This window comes from Dysidea avara, chromosome 10, assembly GCF_963678975.1.
Source record: "Dysidea avara chromosome 10, odDysAvar1.4, whole genome shotgun sequence".
In the NCBI taxonomy this organism is placed as follows: Eukaryota; Metazoa; Porifera; class Demospongiae; order Dictyoceratida; family Dysideidae; genus Dysidea; species Dysidea avara.
The window spans coordinates 19718730-19741070 of record NC_089281.1 but is presented as its reverse complement, the minus strand read 5'-3'; the positions used below and the strand labels follow the sequence as shown (position 1 = coordinate 19741070).

The window sequence follows — 22341 nt, the reverse complement described above, 5'->3', positions numbered from 1 at the left end:
GTAATCAAGTTTCCTGTCCTAATGTATTTTGTAATAAATCCCAGTATACAGGCTGATCGTGAGTTAACACCAGTGGTTAAAACAAACTGTAATACACCTGCTATGTAACACCTGTGCACATACTACGCATTCCTCTCTGTCATATGTAATATGTAGGAGATGATAGTTTAGGTTTACTCCATTGAATAACTAAATGTGAACTATCATCTCCTACTAATGACATGCCCCACAGGAAGAAACATCACCTTATAAAGGTTATAGCTATAATATTCTCAGTATGTTTTTTACTACTTAGCCAACTTAAATTTTGAGGCATGCAGTCGCATTATTCCACAGCCTTAGGGTGAGTTGTTGCAGACATAAAAGTAAAATCGACCCATATCTTCCTTCAAGAAGTTCTCTGCCTGGTAATAGTTAATATACTGCCCATGATCATAGATAAATTCATGTATACTGCTACCATCTACTGTAAGGTTATAGCCAGCTAGCATTGGAATCTGATGCAATGTAGGGATTTAGTTCATATTGATATAACAAAAGAGTGTTCATGATCAGTAATATTCATTATTAAATAATGCATGTCTGAGTGGCTGCAAGGCCATGCATGGTGGGCGGCTAGCCACCTCATCCACCCCTCTGGATCAGTCCCTGAAATAATATGTGTATCTGTTTATGACAATGCACGCATGCATGGGTATTCCCAGATTAATAAAAAACTGACCAAGGTTCAGAATTAACAAATTAAATTCTGAGCTATATAATTATGCAGAAGTTGAAGATAAGACATGTTTTAATGGTAGATTTTATATATTGTCTACCATCCTCAAGTATAAGTGATCCAGCATAGGCTGGTGATTTCCATCATGTTGCTATAGTTGTTTGTCATACTCAACACAAACAGGCTGGATGAAAGATTCAACCAAACACTGCAGAGCTGATAATGCTTGCGAAGTTTATTGAACATTTTTAAAAAAAATTTAATTGGTAATTTATATCAATAATACAAGAAAAGGTTTTCACATTCAAACATGGTTGAACATATAAAAACGTACTTGGGAAGAATATTTTGTTACCTGTGTTTTTGTATGCAACATTGACCACGATGCATGAATCCAGCATTGACCATGCATTTGAGTTGATGTATGCCGGAAGAAAACCTCTACTTCCCAGCTAGCTATTGACATGGAGAAGAAGAATACAGGACTTTTATCATACCACACTGCTTTAAATTAAATTTGCGACTGTGTTCATCGCTGCATAAATATAGATCATGGAATTTAGTTTCTAGCTACTACATGCATTTTCCGTAAATCACAGAACTCGGGAAATTAAACTACGCTACTCATTTATATAGTTTCCAGGCTAAGTCGGCTGCAGTGATCCATCACAATATACTTAGCACGGACCGACCTGTCCACACAATGCCGGGTATATACACCCGCGGACCAACCAAAATGGTCCAAGTGGTCAGGGGGTGCATGTGGCCAACAAAGTTTGGGCCGGACCAATTTTAGTCAGGCCGGACCAATTTTGGATGCCAAAAATGGTCCGGCCGGACCAGTTTTGGTATCCAAAATAGGTCCGGCCGGACCGATTTTACCCGGACCGATATTTCCGTGACAGCACGAGTGATCTGCCAGGCACGAGTGATCTGCCAGGCACGAGTGATCTGCCAGAAATGTATGCCCAAAGCCCTCAGTGCAAGAGTGCTACCGATGTAGCTCATGTTTGAGTGCTACTGATGTAGCTCATCCTGAGTGCTACCAGTGTAGCTCATGTCTGAGTACTACCGACATAGCTCATCACATTGTGACGTGCAGCCCATGTCTGAGTACCAACTTACCTCATCTCAGCACTACCAACGCAGCTCATGTTTGAGTACTACTGACACAGCTCATGCTTGAGTACTACTGACATAGTTAATGTGAGTGCTACTGATGTAGCTGATGTGTGAGTGCCACCAATGTAGCTCATGTTTGAATGCCACCGATGCAGCTCGTGCGACCAGCATAGTCTGCACTGCAAGATGCAGCTCATGTTAAGTACCATTTGAGTGTTGCCAACATAGCTCCCATTGTGATATGTAGCTTACATTTGAGCACCAACTTGCCTCCTTTCACCAGTACTACCAACATAGCTCGTGTCCGGCTACCACTGATGTAGCTCATGTCTGAGCGTTACTGATGTATTGAGAGCTACTGGCATAGCTCAGGTGTGAGTACTACTGGCATAGCTCATGTGTGAGTGCTACTGATGTAGCTCATGTTTGAGTGCTACCAGCCTAACTGATGTGTGATGAGTGCTACCAACGTAGCTCATGTTTGAGTGCTACTAACATGGCTCATGTTTGAGTGCTACCGAGGTAGCTCATGTTTGAGTGCTACCAATGTAGCTCATGTGTGAGTGCTACCAACGTAGCTCACATTGTGATATGTAACTCATGTTCGAGTACCAACTTACCTCATTTCAGTAGTACCAACGTAGCTCATGTTTGAGTACTACTGACACAGCTCATGTTTGAGTACTACTGACATAGCTCATGTGAGTGCTACCGACGTAGCTCATGTGTGGGTGCTACTGATGTGGCTCATGTTTGAGTGCCATCAATGTAACTCACATTGTGATATATAGCTCATGTCTGAGTACCCAACTTACCTCGTTTCGGTACTACCAACATAGTTCGTGTTAGAGTACTACTGACACATCTCATGTTTGAGTAATACCAACTGAGTGATACCGATGTAGCTCATGTGTGAGTGCTACTGATGGAGCTCATGTTTGAGTGCTACCAACGTAGCTCACATTGTGATATATAACTCATGTTTGAGTACCAACTTACCTCATTTCGGTACTACCACCATAGCTCATGTTGGCTACTACTGATGTAGCTCATGACTGAGTGTTGCTGACAGCTCATTTCTGGGTGTTACTGACAGATTGAATGCTACCGATGTAGCTCAACTATTGACCTAGCTCATGTGAGTGCTACCGACGTAGCTCATGTGTGTGTTACTGATGTAGCTCATGTTTGAGTGCTACCGATGTAGCTCATGTTTGAGTGCTACCGACGTAGCTCATGTTTGAGTGCTCCAGGCATAGCTCATATTTGAGTGCTACCAACGTAGCTCATGTTTGAGTGCTACTGACGTAGCTCATGTTTGAGTGCTACCGACGTAGCACATGTTTGAGTGCTTCAGGCATAGCTCATGTTTGAGTGCTACCGACGTAGCTCATGTTTGAGTGCTACCGACGTAGCACATGTTTGAGTGCTCCAGGCATAGCTCATGTTTGAGTGCTACCGACGTAGCTCATGTTTGAGTGCTACCGACGTAGCTCATGTTTGAGTGCTACCGACGTAGCTCATGTTTGAGTGCTACCGATGTAGCTCATGTTTGGGTGCTACCGACATAGCTCATGTTTGAGTGCTCCAGGCATTGCTCATGTTTGAGTACTATCGGCGTAACTGATGCATAAGTGCTACCGACGTAGCTCACATTGTGAGATGTAGCCCATGTTTAAGTACCAACTTACCCCATTTGAGTGTTTCCAATATTGCTCACATTGTGATATGTATTGATACAGCTTATGCATGAGATGTAGCTCATGTGTGAGTGCTACCAACGTAGCTCATGTCTGTGAATGCTACCACCGACATAGCTCATGTCAGTGAGTACTACCGGCGTAGCTCATGTCTGTAAGTGCCACCGATGTAGCTCATGTTTGAGTGCTACCGATGTAGCTCATGTATGAGTACTATCGGCATAATTGATGCGTGAGTGCTACCGACGTAGCTCACATTGTGAGACGTAGTCCATGCTTAAGTACCAACTTACTCCATTTGAGTGTTTCCAACATTGCTCACATTGTGATATGTAGTGATACAGCTCATGTGTGAGTGCTACCGACGCCTAGCTCATGTCTGTGAGTGCTACCACCGATGTAGCTCATGTCTGTGAGTGCTACCGACGTAGCTGATGTGTGAGTGCTACCGATGTAGCTCACATTGTGAGATGTAGCCCATGTTTAAGTACCAATGTACCCCATTTGAGTGTTTCCAACATTGCTCACATCGTGATATGTAGTGATACAGCTTATGCATGAGATGTAGCTCATGTTTATTATTTTTATTATTATTAATGCTTTACAATGCAACGTACAATTACAATTATACATGTGTAGGTGGGTATAGATGAAGAAAAGTTGCATTGATGGTCTGCCAGCAACCTGTGCTGGCAGCCAAGAGTTAATTAAACTTATGTAGTAAAGTTAATTGTCAGTCCGGAATCATAGCACTTGCTGCATCTACAGCAGTAATGATAGGTGCAGGGATTGTCAGGAGAGAAATTTGTGGTGAAGTGTTGCCATAAATAGTTCTGAATAGTAGCTTTGATGACTGGTAGGGACTGGTTGATGTCAATGCAAGGTAATTGGTTCCATATCCTGGGAATTCTATTAAAATAAAAGTTTCTGGCATAGTTACTATTAGTGCGGACATGATCTAGTTTGTTAGTAGACGAAGGCCTGGTGTTGGAAGAGCTAAATGATATGTAGTTGTATATGTTAAATTGAGAAGATGGCTGTTGTAAAGCTTTGACAAGGAACATAATATCATAGAGATCGAGCATATACATTAGAGGTAAGATACCTAACCGGAGTAAGCGTGTTTTATAGTCACTGACATAATCAGCTAGAATGAACTTGGTGGCTCGTCTTTGTACTTTTTCAAGAATAGTGGTATCTTTGATCATATAAGGATTCCACAATTGTGAGCAATAAGTTAACTGAGATCTCACTAGAGTTAAATAAAGAAGTTTTCTGGCTCTGATAGAATGGCAGCTATGGACGACACGCCTCAGCAGTCCTAAATATTTATAGGCTTTAGCAGTTATGATTTGATAGTGCTTGAACCAGGACATATCTGATGAAAGCTGCAAACCTAAGTCACGATGAGAAAGAAGCTGTGGGAGTGGGCAGCCATCAATAGAATATGTGGTAGTGAATTTACTGTTGAAACTCAGGTGGATGCATTTGGGTACACTGAATCTAAAATCATTGTTAACACTCCAGGTGAATAAATGGTTGAGATCTTCTTGTAAGCACAGTTGGTCAGAAGAAACAGCAATACTTTTAGATAGTTTGGTATCATCAGCAAACTGGAATATACTTGAGAATTTTATGACAGATGGTAGGTCATTGATTTATAGCAGGAAGAGCAGTGGGCCAAGGGTGCTACCTTGAGGTACCCCAGACAGGACAGGAAGTAAGTTGGAAATGGAATTACAGATTCTTACACATTGTAGACGATTATGTAGATAACTGCTGAACCACTTATGGAGATTACCGGAGATTCCACAAGACTTCAATTTATTTAGCAGTTTCATATGTGGAACACTGTCGAAGGCCTTGCGAAAATCCAAATAAATAGAGTCTATTTGATGGCCTTGAGTGGTGACTTGATGAATGCTGTTCAAGTATAGCAACAGTTGTTGGGTAGTTGATCTACCAGGAAGGAACCCAAATTGACAATTTGTGATATGGCTGAGTGTGTGATTGATTATGTTGTTATAAACTAAAGTTTCAAGGACTTTAGACGTGTTGCTGAGGAGGGAGATCGGACGATAGTTCTTTACTGAAGATCTATCTTCTGATTTGTATACAGGTACAATTAAATGAATCTTCCACTCCTCAGGAATTGACCCAGTTGACAGACTGAGATTAAAAAGATGGCATAATGGACGGGTTAGTGAGAAAGCACAGTTTTTGAGGACCTTGGGACTAATTTTGTCGATACCAGTAGCTTTGTTAGGGTCAAGTTGGCACAGAACATAGTATACTTCATCCTCAGTGAATGTTAGAGAATTTATTTGATCTGGATGGAGTGATGGAATGGTTTGTTCAGAAGATGTTGGAGCTGTAAAAACTGAGTAGAAGTATCGATTGAACAGACTAGCTCGGGAAGCATCACTTGAAGCTGTAGAGTCATCGAGATGTACAGTAGGTGGTATTGTGCCAGATTTAGTATAACTTCTAATATAGTGATAGATAGCAGGATTAGAGGATTCGGCATAACTGTTTATGAGGGAAGACTCATAATTAGATTTGGCCAAAGCTACACATTGTTGAAAATGTTCATCAGCTAGACGAAGTTTAGCAGTATTATGGGGAGTGGGTGAACGTTTATGAGTTCTTCTGAGAGTGTGAAGGCACTTCAACTGATGCCTTATATCACGACTAAACCACTTTGGATACTGATTAGATCGCAACTGAAACTTGGGTATAAACAAGGACATTGCTTCTGAGATGAACGATTTGATGGTAGACCAAGTGCTTTCAACATCATCACAGGTTAAGCAGTCAGCAATGTTAGAGTTTAAAATAAAGTCATTCATACTCGTAAAGTCAGCTTTTGAATAATCATAAGCTTGTAATGTAGTAGTATTGTGAAGTGGTAGACAGTTTTGGTTAATACTGAAGGAAATTGGGAAATGGTCAGATGAAATCTGAGAACATTCTGGAGAATTAACTGAGACATTTGTGATGAGGTCTTCGTCATTGGTAAGAATGAGGTCAAGTATGTTGCCATGAATGTGTGTTGGGTAGGTTATAAGTTGGACAAGATTCAATTCAAAGGTCATGTCGCATAAGTCTTCAGAGGCTCGACAATTACCACACATTGTTTCCCAGTTTATATGTGGTAGGAAGTGTGAGTGCTACCAACATAACTCATGCCTGTGAGTGCTACCGACATAGCTGATGCCTGTGAGTGCTACCAACGTAGCTCATGTCTGTGACTGCTACCAACGTAGCTTGTGTCTGTGAGTGCTACCGACGTAGCTCATGTCTGTGAGTGCTACCGATGTAGCTCATGTCTGTGAGTGCTACCGACGTAGTTGATGCGTGAGTGCCACCGATGTAGCTCACATTGTGAAATGTAGCCCATGTTTAAGTACCAACTTACCCCATTTGAGTGTTTCCAACATTGCTCACATCGTGATATGTAATGATACAGCTTATGCATGAGATGTAGCTCATGTGTGAGTGCTACCACCAACGTAGCTCATGTCTAAATGCTACCGACGTAGCTGATGCCTGTGAGTGCTACCGACGTAGCTCATGTCTGTGAGTGCTACCGACGTAGCTCATGTCTGTGAGTGCTACCGACGTAGCTCATGTCTGTGAGTGCTACCGACGTAGCTCATGTCTGTGAGTGCTACCGACGTAGCTCATGTCTGTGAGTGCTACCGACGTAGCTCATGTCTGTGAGTGCTGCCGACGTAGCTCATGTCTGTGAGTGCTACCGACGTAGCTCATGTCTGTGAGTGCTACCGACGTAGCTCATGTTGAGTGCTACTGATGTAGCTGCCAATCCACCTGTCCCTCACTGAACCAAGCCTAGCTAACGTCCCCTTTATTTTATTCCCCTCCTACGGGCTAAAAGCACAAGAAGTGTGGAATCCAATTTAATTTGTGGTCAGCTCATGCCTAAATTCCTTTAAAAGAAAATTCCAACAACCTTACCCTAACAGGCCAGGTACCCTCTACACCTATCCCCAGGATTACTATATTTCACTCCCTTCCTTTGTGAAGGCCGGAGGAGGCACGGTATTAAACCGGTGAGTGGTTTGTGGGGACTTCCGGTGGTAGGTGACAACTCACCGGGCGAGACGATACTGGGGGATCGATCGAAAGAATCAGTTGTTGATCTGTTTGTGTGTATCAGTGCCACCACGGCCAGAGCACTATCGATCAACTAGTGAAACTTGCTTGAACATCTTTATGGTCACAATCTGACGGCTGTCACAGTGGTTCACGGGGAGACAAAAACCTACTGTAGGATATCGTTCCGCTTCAGTGAGGTAGAAATGCCATCGTTCTCCGTCTCACACTTTTACGTACGACAAGTTGAAGTTCGATCACACGAGTCAACAAATGGCGCGTTCTGCATCACGTGCGTGATTGGCTGGAGGCGTGCGTGATACTTTGTGTGCTAACCACGGTTAAGCTATTAACCTTCATTTAAGAGGCTCGCGCCAACCGCAATATACAGTAATAATTTTATCATAGATCCTTTACACAGAAAGGGCAAGGTGAGCTTGTTATGAATGTTGGTTATAGCTATTGAATACGTTTAAGCAATGAAGCCTGATAGTTTGTATTGCATTCATTGAAAGGCAGGAAGTGTGATAATTGCGCATTCATTGACGAGGGGTCCGACACTCTTGAAATCTCGTACGGTTCCTCAGAAATCACATTTGAAATCATGAAATCACACACTCAAAAGAAATCAGAAATCACACTTTTGAAAACGAAAATCGTAAAACTCCGTATATTTTCGTAAATTACCGACGCATTGAACTGGCGACGCGATATTATTAATTGGAACTTAACAGAAGTGATCTAAGGCCAGAATCACTTGATCTGGCAGTGATTTAAGGCTCGAATCACTTGATCTGACACTGGTTCGGTTGCCAATCTCTTGAATTTTACAGCCCAAGCTGAGTCCACTATAATGGTCAAAAGCCTCCATTACTGGAGTCACACGAGTGATCTGAGAATCTATTCAGTGTTAACTAGCAATTTAGGCTCTACTTACAGCAATAACTGACAGTACATGACTGTATGGGTTAACTGTTAATGATGAAACGGGTTAACCATGTAGAACGTCTGCAAACTATAAGCACACTTTTGCAAAGAAAGTAGTTCCCAGCATTACTACTAGCTTCAGGACAAATATGCAACTTGTCTGAGAAAACATGTATGTCAGTACCGGTTAGTAACTACTAGGTGTTAACTATTCAAAAATTAGCTCACATATTATGATTCTGCTTGTTCAGCTGACCCACTTAACATCTTCGTACAACTCACAAGCAAACATTTCATATAAAACAAAACTCATATACAATGAAGACCATGGATGTAGCCAGATCAGTCAACTCACTCAACTGTGTACTTAAGTGTTTCCTGCTGTTGTGGTTGCTAATCAAAATGAAATGAGATCAGGTTTGTTACCAGAGAGCCATTTTAGTTTTCAATTCCATTGTGAAAGAAGGGACGTGCACGTTACTGATGTTAGCAGAGATATTGTTCATGTAAACTTTCAGGTGTGATTTAATCTATTGTGTATTATCAAACTGGTAGCTAGTACACACAAGTAACTATTTTTCTGCATAAGTCAGCTTGGCTATTACATGTAGATTAAATACATCACATATTGAGGTATACATTCTTATTTCTTACTAATAACTATTTTGTGAATATACAATCATTGTGCTGCATAAGGTTTATAAGTTCTGCTAAATTTTGCAGGTATACTCATTGCTGGCAATGCATGTACTGGTTTGCATTGTATTATCTGAAGAACTGATAGCACAGGGTGCATTGGAGCTAGCAGTGTATAGCGCATAAATTTTGCTGAGAGCACTTACCTAATCATTACTGATTGAGTCCAAGTCTATCTACCTGCCAAAGATACTGTTTTAAAATTCATCATGACTCAGTGATGATTGTAGATAAAGGTGAAACTGAAATCATGTGGACCCATGGATGACACGCAACCATGTAATAGTAACCAATTCCAATATACTTAATTAATTACATGTATCACCATCAGCTACTTTGTTTATTATTATTACTCAGTAAGCCGATGTGCCAAGGGGTGAGTAATGCTCCAAGGAAAAAATTACACAAGATAACACGTACAACAGTACTGCTTAATTATATTTACCGGTAAAAGGCAATGCTTTTTACTTTACAGCACAAGTATGTAGTAGCTATATGCTAGTGCTTTCTGACTCAATCACTGAAGTTGGCAAATTATTCCAGTCGATGACAGCTCTTGGAAAGAAGGAATGCCGGTTCATGTAGCTATACGTACCTGGATGAAGTGGTAAGGGTAGTGGTGTCCAGTTGAACATTGTGTGGCTAAGAGTATAATGGTATTGATAGGCCAAATAAGTTGTGGATTGCCAGCTCGATTGCCAGCATACAGGCCAGTGCGGCATTCCTTCATCCACGCCTATTTTTACCCTTGTTAGAATGATTATAACTTATGCACGAAGTTCTGGGACTGCTTCTAGTAAATTAAATCCATTTTTAGACAGACTCTTTTACACTGTTAGCTTGCCTGTTAATCATCAGCGCTACCATACGACCACACTGAGTGAACCACGAACCATCACCGGCCGCTACTGCCTCGGCTACTGGTGCCTGGACCTCAGCCAACCGGCTATGTCCCTAGCATCTTTGTTTCCCAACTAGTGATGATATAACTTTTACCATCCAGGACACTGATGACGAAGCTTCCAGACCTGTTCTAGCTCCATGAGAGTCAACTATGGTGAAATCACGGAAATCACGAAATCAAAATTAAAATCACGAAATCACAATTGAAATCATGAAATCACTAATGAAATTATTGATTTCAAAGAAATCACTGTGATTTCGAAATCTCGTACACCCTTCGAGAAGTGACGGACCCCCCGTTCATTGAAACGGTGCCGTGGTGTCAGACTATTGGCTTAACAAGCCACCATAAAAGGAAGCGACCGCTATATGAAGGATGAAGTTATGTACACAGTGATTCATAGGCGAATTCTTGGTTGGCCGTTATAGCTGCGCGTTAGACAGGTGACCGCTTAATGCAGACCACAATACATACATTTGTATGGGAAAATATTTGGGACCTCGTGACCGTGGCCGTTATGAAAAGGTGACCACTTAATCCAGGTGACCGTAACACAGGTTCCACTGTATATATATATATATGTATATGATTGTAAAACTCACAAATTTGAGTATAAAAACAATGTCTTTAGATTATTAATCACTGAATGTGTCAGTGTTGATTGAAGAATACTATCAAAATCATTAAATTTTAGGGAAACAATATCATTGATTTGTAGTTGATTCCATAGGATAATTGATCTTGGGTAAAAACTAAATTTGTATGCATCAACAGTAGCAGATGGTTTGATGAACTTATCCTGGTTTCCTCGTAAACATCTTGTAGAATGTACAATATAACTGGGGATAGGAGTATAGCGTGTTACCAGATCCTTGTGGTTTGGGGGCGAGACTACTGTTGAACGTTGCTGTTGAAAAGCATGAAGTTTTGCCAGTAGAAAAGTCCTCATATAGTACACTATTTTTCAAATGCACGAATAAATTAGGGGGGCGCTGGTTTCAGCTGAAAATTTGCAACCCCGCCACTGTTATCAGCCAGCATCAGCTAATTATTGCTATTTTTGCATAGACTAGTAATAGGTACGTAAGTATGTTATTGTGTATTTAACCATGACCTCCACTGTGTCTTATATCTTTGTATAGCTATATAGAGTTAATACAATGGAGAAAACTATAGTGAAGATTTTTCTACTGCTCGTTGCAAGCAAAATGGTGACTTTGGGTGAGTAGCTACAGTAATTACCTCATTTTTCCTAGATCAATAAGATTGTGAATTTCACTCCCATTCAGACCTAATCCAACAACATGCATTTTTTAAGCACCAACTAAAACTATTACATAGTCTATACTTTCAGTAACTCCACAATCAATCTTATTGTATGTAGCTATGGTATACATGTGTGTTAATATATACTCAAACTGAGGCTGTATCTTTTTGAAAATGAATAAATAAAAAAAGGCTATAACTACTAAATATATATCTATACCAACTGAGAGATTGGAGGAAAATAGCTATCCTGCTTCAGCCAGTATAGTTATATAGCTAGCGTCTATATAAACCACATGTGCCTATTGAGCAGAAACCTGGCCAACTATACCATAGTATACATTTGCTCAACGTGCGTATGCAGTTTATATAGGCTAGCTATAGCTACTGGCTGAAGCAGGATAGCTATTTTCCTCCAATAGCTTAGTTGGTATAGATATTTATTCAGTATATGTATAGCCCATGTAAATTCTAGGCAACATTATATTATGTAGCATACATGTCTGTATTGTAGATCTATGTGTAATTATATTCATAAGAAGGCTTATATGAACATATTCTACATCTTGTACAACCGGTTTGACCAGATTTATGGTTACAGTCAATTGAGTTTTGTATGGTATTGTTAATGAGTCTTTGTTAGTTGTTCTATTGTCATTGTTTGAAGTTGTTGCTTGTTGGTTGCCACGCTCGTTTGCTTCTTTGCGCTGTCATTGATATAGCTACAGAGACACCACACCAAGGGCGTAGGCAGGGGGTTCAGGTGGTTTGGATGAACCCCTCTTTCAGAGGCAGAATTTTTTAAAATTAAAAATCACACTAAATCTTACAGCCCTGTAGCTCTCCGCTAGCTACTTGCCCACTGGTGCTCCTCTGTACTACTTTTGAAGGTCGTATCACTGAACTATTGCAAAGCATATCTATTACATCACGTGATCAATTGTGCACATGATGCATGGTTGAAATGGCGCAAGTAAAATGGCGAAGGACTGTTCAATGGTTGGTTGAGACATTTTACAAGGGAGGAGCTGCTAAACTTGAGTGGTCATTGTATGTGCCAGGTTAATAGCTCAAACTGTGAATTGTTGATTTATATTTACCTGGTGAATGGTTTGTTTATTTGTTACATGTTGTGGGCATGTGATGTCCGAACATATTGGAGTACCAGCCAAGTCTGAAGTTATTGACCATCAACAGGAGGACCGGCCAAGAATAATGTATACCTGGAAAGAAGTATTGCCAACTAATTAAGGGACTCGAGTGTGGAGGGCTTCCGTGTGCCCGGAAATTGAAGTTGGCTGTCAGTATGCTGTCTGAAAGTGAAGATTAGTTAGTTTTACAATAGGCTTATCAGGTGCGGTTTTAGGGGGGTTTCTGGGGTGTCCAGAAACCCCCTGTGAAATAGCGCACACTCCTACAATTCGTCTGGGTGATAAAAGTTACAAAGAGTTATATATACTGTATTATATTATAGTTTTTCTATTGGCTAAACTTCATAATTTTGCCTTTAAAATCACCTTCACAACGTTCAAAACCACCTAGTGATTTTTTTTTTGGTCCTCACCTTGCAGCTAGGCTGAAGTTGCAATTTCAGCGAACCAGAAATCCCCTCTAAAAATTTCTGGATCCGCCCCTGTTTATAGTTTCTATAAGCTGCATAAACAGTAGTGTGTAGGTTTTAGCTAGTTAGATGCACAAACAGCACCTTTTAATGTTACTACCTAAAGGCATGCATCATTTTCGTTCAAACATACATGGTCTTGGGGAAGCACCCAGGCCTTCCCCTTAAGACGTTCCACTTTAAATCCGAACTCCCTTCAAAAAAATTCTGGCTTTGCCCCTGCATACATCTATTAAGATGGTGGAAATAGAAGAAGGCCATGTATGGCCTCTCCACTATTAATGATAAAGAGCATTTAACTACTCTAAAAGAACAATCACACTTTATATTTTAAGTGACTATTTAGTTTACCTGTGTCATGCAGTACACTGAAAGCAGCCTAATATGTCTCTCCAGAGATGGGCCGCTTTGATGGGCACTGGGACTACTGAGTCCAACCTGTTTTATCCTCTAACAGTTGTCCAGCACATGCCAACTGGTGCTGGCGGTGGTGGCAAAGGCAGATCATCTAGCTCAGGAAAAAATAAAATTTTAAAAATTTTAAAAAGTTTTTTAATATTGGCTAAAATCTTTAACATTTTCTGTTGTATACATTATCTCCATTGTATAAAGTTCATAGCTGAACTCACCCCCCTCTACCCATCAACATTATACACACATCCATAACAGCATAAAGAAGTTGCTAGCATATAGAGCAAGAATTCATAAAGAGGAGGAGAGTATACGTATCTTTTATACTCTCCCTATATAGCACGAATATGTGGTTCATGTGTGCACCCCTTGATATGCCCCTGGTGTGTATGCGTTTGCATGCGTGCATGTGCATGCGCATGCCATAACATTATAACATGGTATGTGTTTAGCTCAACTTCATGATGTCATTCTTGATATGCACATAATTACAGTTAATTTTTGCTGCATGGTCTTAAGGAAATATTGTTTCTAATTCTAGTACAACTAATTGACCACAGTATGCATGATGCATATATAGTCCACTCAAGTGTGTGAATAGTTTGTTCAGTGGTGGATCCAAGGGGGGACACAGAGGGCACACCCCCCTCCCCCATAAAAGTTTGAGATACTGTAATGGATGCATGAGCACACTTAGCCAGATTTTGCAAATGAAGTGCCCTTAGTCTTGTGTATGCCATTCTTTAAGTCCATGCGTTTGATTATTAGCTATAGCTAGCTCAGCTACTCCTGACTGTCACTTATCCCTATATAACTCTTAATAAATGTAGTCCACTTAGAAAGCAGTATGATTTAGATATTTGTGTAGAAAATCAAAAATTTTAACCTTGAAATGTATAAAATAACTTTTACTTCTGGGAGACTGGCCCCCAGACCCCCTGCTCCATATGCCTATTAACTTGGTGTTCCCCTCTTGCCAAACCCTGGATCCTCTCCTGTAGTTATCATGATGGGCAGTTCATCCAGGGCACTGATGATATTCAAGGAACTAGAATTGCCAAAATGAATCACATGTTTTTACTTTATACATTATTGGTTAGCTAAATGTTTAATCCAAATAATTAACTAATATCAGAGCGAAGTAAAACCAGCTTGTTTTAAAACACAATGGTTCAATTATGCCATTGTGTTTTAAAACAAGCTGGTTTTACTTAGCTCTGATATTATTTGGATTGAACATTTAGCTAACCAATGATGTATAAAGTAAAAACATGCGATTCATTTTGACAATTCTAGTCCCTTGAACATCATCAGGTGTCCTGAATGAATGTAGAATGCCATGATGAGAGACATTCCGCCACGTTCCCATTGCAGTAGTTCCCTTATTTCTGTAAGTTTTCAAATAAAATAACTACTGAAAAGATTATATATATAATCTCTTCAGTAGTCATATATTTGAAAACTCACAGAAGTAAAGGAGACAATGGGAACATGGTGGAATGTCTCTAATCATAGCAGTCTACATTAATTAATTTATAGATATCTTGATATATCCCATTGGGAACTTTAAATAAAATATAATACACAAGCTCAGACTGCACATACATCAGGGAAGAGAGACAAATATAACAGTCGGTCACTGGACATTTGCCATCCAAATAGCCTCTGTGTCTGACCATAACTCAGTTCACTCATCCTGGCTATCAAAAGAAAAGGGATGGAGCTTAAGGAATACAGTTTATCTGTTTAGTTTATGGCTTGTACTGCTAATCATAACTATCACTTGATTGCTAGGAGATATTGCATACAACCCAAGGGGGGTGGCCATGGCCTGCTCACATTAAATTAGCAATGTTACAATAGCACACAACAAGGGGCATCTGGATTCAGTGGAATGGAATGATTGAATGGACTGGAATGATGGAATGGAACGGTAATTAGGTAGTGCTCACTTCTTTATAAAACAACAAGATAGCAGCAATTTAAACATTACAGTAAAATGGTCTTTATAAAGCAGTGGTCTTTGTTAGAAGATGGTCTTATAAAGAGGTGAGCACTAATTGAAATTACCTAATTGCTATTCCATTCCAGTCCACCATTCCATTCCACTGAATCCAAATTTCTCACAACAAGAACAGTGAATGATGTAAACAGTACCAGAATTAATAACCATGTACCATCTAACTCTTAGTTGCAATGTCCCACTCTGTCCTACCATGACCAATCAAGCCTACACATGATGTCTTTAAGTGCTCGTGCAATGCTAAGTGCCATTAATATAGTTATGCAATGTCACTATAGTTAACATAGCTGCACGCCAATCATATAGGCCCTAGAGGCGGTCTTATGTAAGTGTGATCTGTTATATTAGTGTTTCACCATCATTTTTTAAAATGTGACAATCTATATTGCCAATAAGCAGGCAATCCATAGGTATGTACTATAACCATAAATTCCCTGTTTACAGTTTGAGCAAATCATCAGATGAACCATCTTTGGGTGACAGTTATGAAATACAGTGTACAGCTAATACTGATGAAATGGTTAATCAGAACAATGTGACTGTTAGTTGGACAGGACCTAATGGTACTATTACAAATGATAACAGACTAACAATCACTCCAACTATTTCCAATGGTACCAGTCACAATAGTACTTTACAATTCTCATATCTCAGTGAAAATGATGAAGGTGAATACAGTTGTAATTTAGTGATATTTGGAACTCTGTTAAGTGGATCAAAGTCTGTTAACCTAGGAAATTTTAGTGGTGAGTTGATCAAATGACATTTCCCATCGCACTATATTGCCATCTATGCAAAGTATATAATATATCCCACATATACGCCAAAAATTATACATAAGTCACAAAGTATTTCTCAGCAAATGTTGAAATAATTCTACAACAATGTTAAACTTTAAAGATTGCAAATGACCTCAAACCTTATATGCATGGCTACTTTTGTGCAATAACAAATGACTTTACAACCTGTGGGTAGGCTGCTATCATATATATAGTTACTTGATAACTGCAGCAAGGTGGAAAAAACTCTGCTTTATAAAACTTATAGGATGTACACGCAGTCTTATAACAAGTTATGTATATATTGTAGTTTCCTCAGCACACTCGGGCTCTTATTATGCAGACTGATTGGATAAATATACAATTGTTTGCTTTTAGAAGTACCATTAAAACGTGTAAATTGTATATAGGTTGTAAACATAAGGAATCTTTCTGGTATGAAAACTTTTGCATGCATTCTGCAATGAGGTTTGTTATACTGAGCAGTAATATGAGCGAGGAGGGCTCAATAAAATTAAGTATGAGCAATGTATGGAGGTATGAATAAATAATATTTGCATCTTATGTATTTATAGTTATCTATTCTATAACTACAGCTCCAACTCCTGTTTACAATTTGAGCAAATCATCAGATGAATCATATTTGGGTGACAGTTATGAAATATGGTGTACAGCTTATACTGATGAATGGATTAATCCTAACAATGTTACTGTTAGTTGGACAGGACCTAATGGTACTATTACAAATGATAACAGATTAACAATCACTCCAACTATTTCCACTGGTACCAGTCACAATAGTACTTTACAATTCTCATACCTCAATGACAATGATAAAGGTGAATACAGTTGTAATTTAGTGATGTTCGGAATTGAATTAAGTGGATCAGAGTCGATTGAGTTAAGTGGTAAGTCAATGCAATTGTGATCTAGTTATTGCACTATAATATCTACAGATTTACTTAAAAGTTTTCATTAGAGTACACTACAATGCCTATAAGTGTAGCTGAAAAGCTGTCTGTCTGCATGACCATCTAAAATTTTGGCACCCAATGATTTTCTCATCAACCACTATACAGGTACCCGTAGTACTAAAAGTGTTTAGTTCCAAACAAAGCACTCATCATCTGAAACTAAAATTGATTTTAGATGTAAAGATTGATATTTATCATCTACAGTTGTTGAATTAAAGCATGTGAACAAAACTCAGCATAGATTTTGTTGTTAACTGCAACCATTAACACCTATTGACCCATGTGTTTATGGCACATTTGTAATAGACAAACTGTGCAAATTATGTTGTGTGGTGAATAAGGCAAGTGACTGATTAGCACAATGTAAGGTGAATACAGTTGTAATTTATATAGTGACCTTCAGAATGCTGTTAAATGGATCTGAGTCCTTTAATGGTGAGTTGATCCATGTAATTACTTCACATGTTGAAATAATTCTACAACAATGTTAAACTTTTAGTACTTAATATTTTATAACAAATACAACATGATTACTTGGTAATATGATATCTCAGGTACTGCATGCACACCCTTGGGAGTCATGCGCATAAGTCTTATCCCTTGTAAGTGTGTGATAACTACGTATGTGTGTCTGTGATGTATAAGTGTGCAAATTGTATGAATGTATATTTGCTACACGTTTTCCAGCAATTACCATCACAGAGCCTCCCAGTAACACAGCAGGAGTAGAAGGTGGCAAAGTGACATTTACTTGTACTATAATTGGTGTACCCCTACCTAATATAACATGGAGTAGTGATTATAATAACAGTATTGCAGCTACTAGTTATGTGAAGCTTGACAACTCAACAGTACAGTCAAATTTGACGTTATCAAATTTAAAAGTTGGAGATTTTATGAACTACACTTGTACTGCAGCCCACGTATTTAATAGTAGAAATGCAAGTGCAATTCTTGGAAGTGAGTTGTTAATTTTGTATCACTTATTCTGTAAAGGTATATGTCCATATACTTTCTTGTAGCTCTTTTCTGACAAAAAAAAAACATGCATGCATGTACACACATGAACTTGATTGCAAATTGTTGTATTAGTGTAAGTCAGAAAATGTTTGGTATGTTTTTAAGCCATCATGAAGTATGATAGGTCAATTAAGAATCATAGAAATAAAAAGTAGCAAACTTTGTCAACAAAACAAGAGAGATCACCTATCCTTCTTTGCATCCCATGTCTTTTCCACTGCTGCAATATAGGCGTAGCTATCAAAATAATTTCCTTATAGTCAGTGAGTGGTTTGACTGCTGAGGTGTTTCTCATCCAGTTCATCATTAATTTTATTAAAGTATAGCTGCAGGTGCTAGACAACCTCTCTCTAGATCTATACTCAAAATAATTTTTTTAATTTTCCTTTATACTTGAATATGTGTGTGTCCAGTAGTATAGCAAGGATTTTAAGAGTTGATTCTATATTGATTTTGTTAGTGAGTCATGGGTCTGAGGCTACAGCCCTCAGCTGATGACAGATTTTAAACATTAAAATAGTTCACAATATACTCAGTTATCCAAGCTCCTGGGGACCACCTAGTGTTGTAAAGTCCATAACTCAAGCTTGTAGCTATTCAAAATTACCTTAACTCAATGTATTCATCACTTTCAAGCACTGAAAGTTTGCACTACTTTAGTAGAACATTCACTGCTCTAATAGAACAATCATTTTCTGGGTTAGGTAAACTGAAAATTCGGAAAACTGAGGTTTCATTGTATATACAACTATTTTCAATGGACTTACATGCTTGGTTCCTTTAAATTATACTTATAGCTTATGGCTGGCCATGCAAAAAGTTAAAATTTAAAGTGGAGATCTAGAAAATTCTAAAATCTCAAGATCTAGCTAGGGTTCTGAATCATTCCTTGATTTCTGTTTAGATTTTTATTTATTTTCTTTAATACCTCAGAAATTCTGTTATGGATGTTATTAGAGTAGTACTGGTTGCTCAATTGCAATACATTAGGTTCGTTGTGCAGCAAAAGTAAATCTAATCTTTATAGAAAGATTTTATTCCTTGTGGTTGCATGTATATACCCTTGTTCTTCCTTTATCCACTTCTGAGGAATCAATGTAGCTACATGTATAAGTTTTTTTATATGCTGTACTTCTCTCCACAGTTCTCCTATTCTTCAATTATTTAATGCGTTTGCTGAATGCCTATCAAATTTCAGAGAGGATCCCTCCATAAGCCTCTATAGTGTCAGTGTCTTTGAGTATATTGTAATGACTTTAGAAACAGGCATACATGCAGATACTAGATATGATTCCTTCAATATGCAGATACTAGATATGATTCCTTCAATTTCAGAATCTCTGGAATTCTTAAGAGCTTAGTATACATCTTCCTACTACTTCAGTATGTATGTACATTATGTAGGTGCTTACATATGTAAGTACGTACGTACATAGGTACATACATATGTATGCACATGTGTATGTATTATTATTGTGTTTTTTGAATAGAGCTCCCTGTAGTTATACAACCCCCACGAAGCATCTCAGAGCTACAGGGACCTACTGCTAATTTCAGTTGTTCAGCAATTGGCATTCCTCGACCAACTATTTTATGGATGTTCACAAATGATAACAATATCGTCACTACATGTGATAGTACAACAATCACTCTTTCTGATAGTGACACTATAACAGCTGAACTAAACTTACCAGATGTAACAGAAAATAACTTTGGAACTTATTCCTGTGTTGCAGTCAACATATTTGGCATTGCTAGTAAAACAGTAACATTAGTGCTAAAATCTAGTAAGCTGATTGTAGTTTTAATAGGTATATAATCAATCCTTTCCTTTTATAGTCGTTTCAGATGATGACTCCCCCATAATTATTGATCCAGGTACGTACTATACAATCAATTATAATTACTTAATATGTAGCTGTAAACACTTACTTATTTGAAACTATACCAAAAACCTGCCTATACAATAGGAGAAATGTAAGTTAGTCTACAAGACAACATCACTAAGCTGTACCCAAAGACATTTTTATGCTTATTATAGTTTGTCTGCTAATTAAATACAGTATAGAATGCTTCATCAATGGTCTGATCAAAGAGGAAAAGTGCTAATCTCTATATACAGTCAAATAAATGTGATCAATAATTAGCCAAATTTTATAGATAGCTTTAGTTCTTTATGACATGCAAAAAGAGGTGTGACAATTTTTCCAATGCATGACAGTTGTGCAAAAATTATTCCAGCTTGAGCTTAATATAACAATAATAATGACCTCATATTAATGAGTATATTACAATTGGCTGGGACAGGAAATAAAGTCATTGTCAATCAAAGTACATTCTAATCTTATCCTTGAAATCATCTACAATCAGCTGCAATCAACAATATGCAAATTGTTCCAGAGCTTGATTGTGGAAGGATAGAAGCTAAATTTGTAAGGATCTACATAGACTGCTGGCTGTGTGTATTTAAGATGGTTTACCCTTGAAGATCTTGATGGCTGACAAATGTAAACAGGTAGTGGAATATTAACAATTTCATGAATAATTTTGTAAAACATTAATATCAAAAAAGCTTCCTTAAGTTGTGTCTCAGTGCTGTACCACTGCAATGTTGACAACATGGATGTAACACTACTAGTGCGGTGATACTCTGACACAACAAAATGAGCAGCACAATTCTAGATTGAATCTAGTTGGTCAATGGCACGATTAGTGTGAGGAGCCCAAACTGATACAGAATAGTCCATGATAGGCTTCACATAAATTATGTTAGATACAATTCAGATTAAACTTTTACACTAATTGACAAGAACTGAAATTTCTATGAAGGAAAGAGAGTGTAGAGTTGGCTTTCTTACAGATAATATCAATACTGTGATGGTCATTAAATGATAGCTTAGAATCTATTGTGACACCTAAATACTTTGCTGTGTTGACTGATACTATAGAAAGGCTATGCAAAGTATAACGTGTAATCAACGGCCTCCTTTTCATTAGAACCATACACTTATCAATGTTCAATAACATTTCCATCTCTTCTCCCATTCTTCAAGCCTTGATAAATCATTCTGTAAAGTAGCTGAATCAGCAGAGGAGTCCTTTTGTCTATCTAGAATGCAATCATCTGCATAGAAGTGGCATGTTGAGGTGATATAGTTAGGGATGTCATTGACATAAAGTAGAAACAGCAAGGATTCCAAAACTGAGTCCTGAGGCACACCACTCACAACATTTGCCGTGCTAGAACAACTACCACCACAAATGACCTTCTGTGTATGATTTGATAAAAAGGCTTGAATTCAGAGAAGAATGGAGTTCCTAATACCATCATGTTTGAGTTTGGGATTAACAACTATAAATAAAAAATCAGGAATTATGCTCAATATGCTGGTACAGTTTATACAACCTTAGAGAAATTAACGTGTAGCTATATGTATTGCCATAAATACTGTGGATTTAAATGTAAAGTTTTCTGAGTAAGGTAAGGGGAATACATGCAGCAAGCATAATAGCATGATGTTTGAAAGGTAATAAATTCAAGCACATTTTTGATCAAAGTAATACAGAAGCCATATTAGGTTTTGCATTATGTACACTTTGTAGTGCCAATCTTCAACTATATATATCTTCAGATGTATTTGTAAATCCGTATAGGTATGGAAGAGAGGAGCAATTTAAAAAGCCTGAATTTTAGAGTTTTCCTTTTATATACTTAAATGATGGCAACCACATGTACTGTGAAAAAGCAAGTTTAAAAAATGAACCATACCACTGCCACCTTTCACAGCAATCTGCTACACATTTTGTTTCATCTTGCAGTGTATACAAGACACCATGTGGCCATTTTTTGACATATTGGCCCATCTCATACTTAAAAATGTAAATCAGTAGATGAGTCAGATAACGGTTGTGTGTGACACATAGTGGAAATACTCATCCCAAATATCACTGGTCTGCCCTTGGCAACTCCAGCCATATCTTAATCCATCACCCTGATCCATCCACATTTAAATAACTGGTATCAGATGGAGGGAATAAATTGTGTACAGATACATAAATTAATA

General features: G+C 38.4%; 1 protein-coding gene and 1 long non-coding RNA gene across 2 annotated transcripts in view; both read left to right on the top strand.

Moving 5' to 3' along the window:
- Positions 1–10491: 10491 nt before the first annotated feature.
- LOC136269361 (uncharacterized) overlaps positions 10492–22341 on the top strand; it is a 21184-nt gene continuing 9334 nt past the window's right edge. Inside the window, exons 1-2 of the long non-coding RNA XR_010707300.1 lie at positions 10492–10626; positions 11326–11404. This is a non-coding gene — a long non-coding RNA (uncharacterized lncRNA). The remainder of the gene's footprint in view (positions 10627–11325; positions 11405–22341) is intronic.
- Positions 12414–22341, top strand: part of LOC136268714 (neural cell adhesion molecule 1-like) — a 17219-nt gene continuing 7291 nt past the window's right edge. The window contains exons 1-7 of the mRNA XM_066064156.1: positions 12414–12499; positions 15949–16250; positions 16880–17191; positions 17651–17692; positions 17945–18217; positions 19768–20064; positions 20117–20155. Coding sequence (XP_065920228.1) covers positions 12414–12499; positions 15949–16250; positions 16880–17191; positions 17651–17692; positions 17945–18217; positions 19768–20064; positions 20117–20155 — 1351 coding nt within the window. The remainder of the gene's footprint in view (positions 12500–15948; positions 16251–16879; positions 17192–17650; positions 17693–17944; positions 18218–19767; positions 20065–20116; positions 20156–22341) is intronic.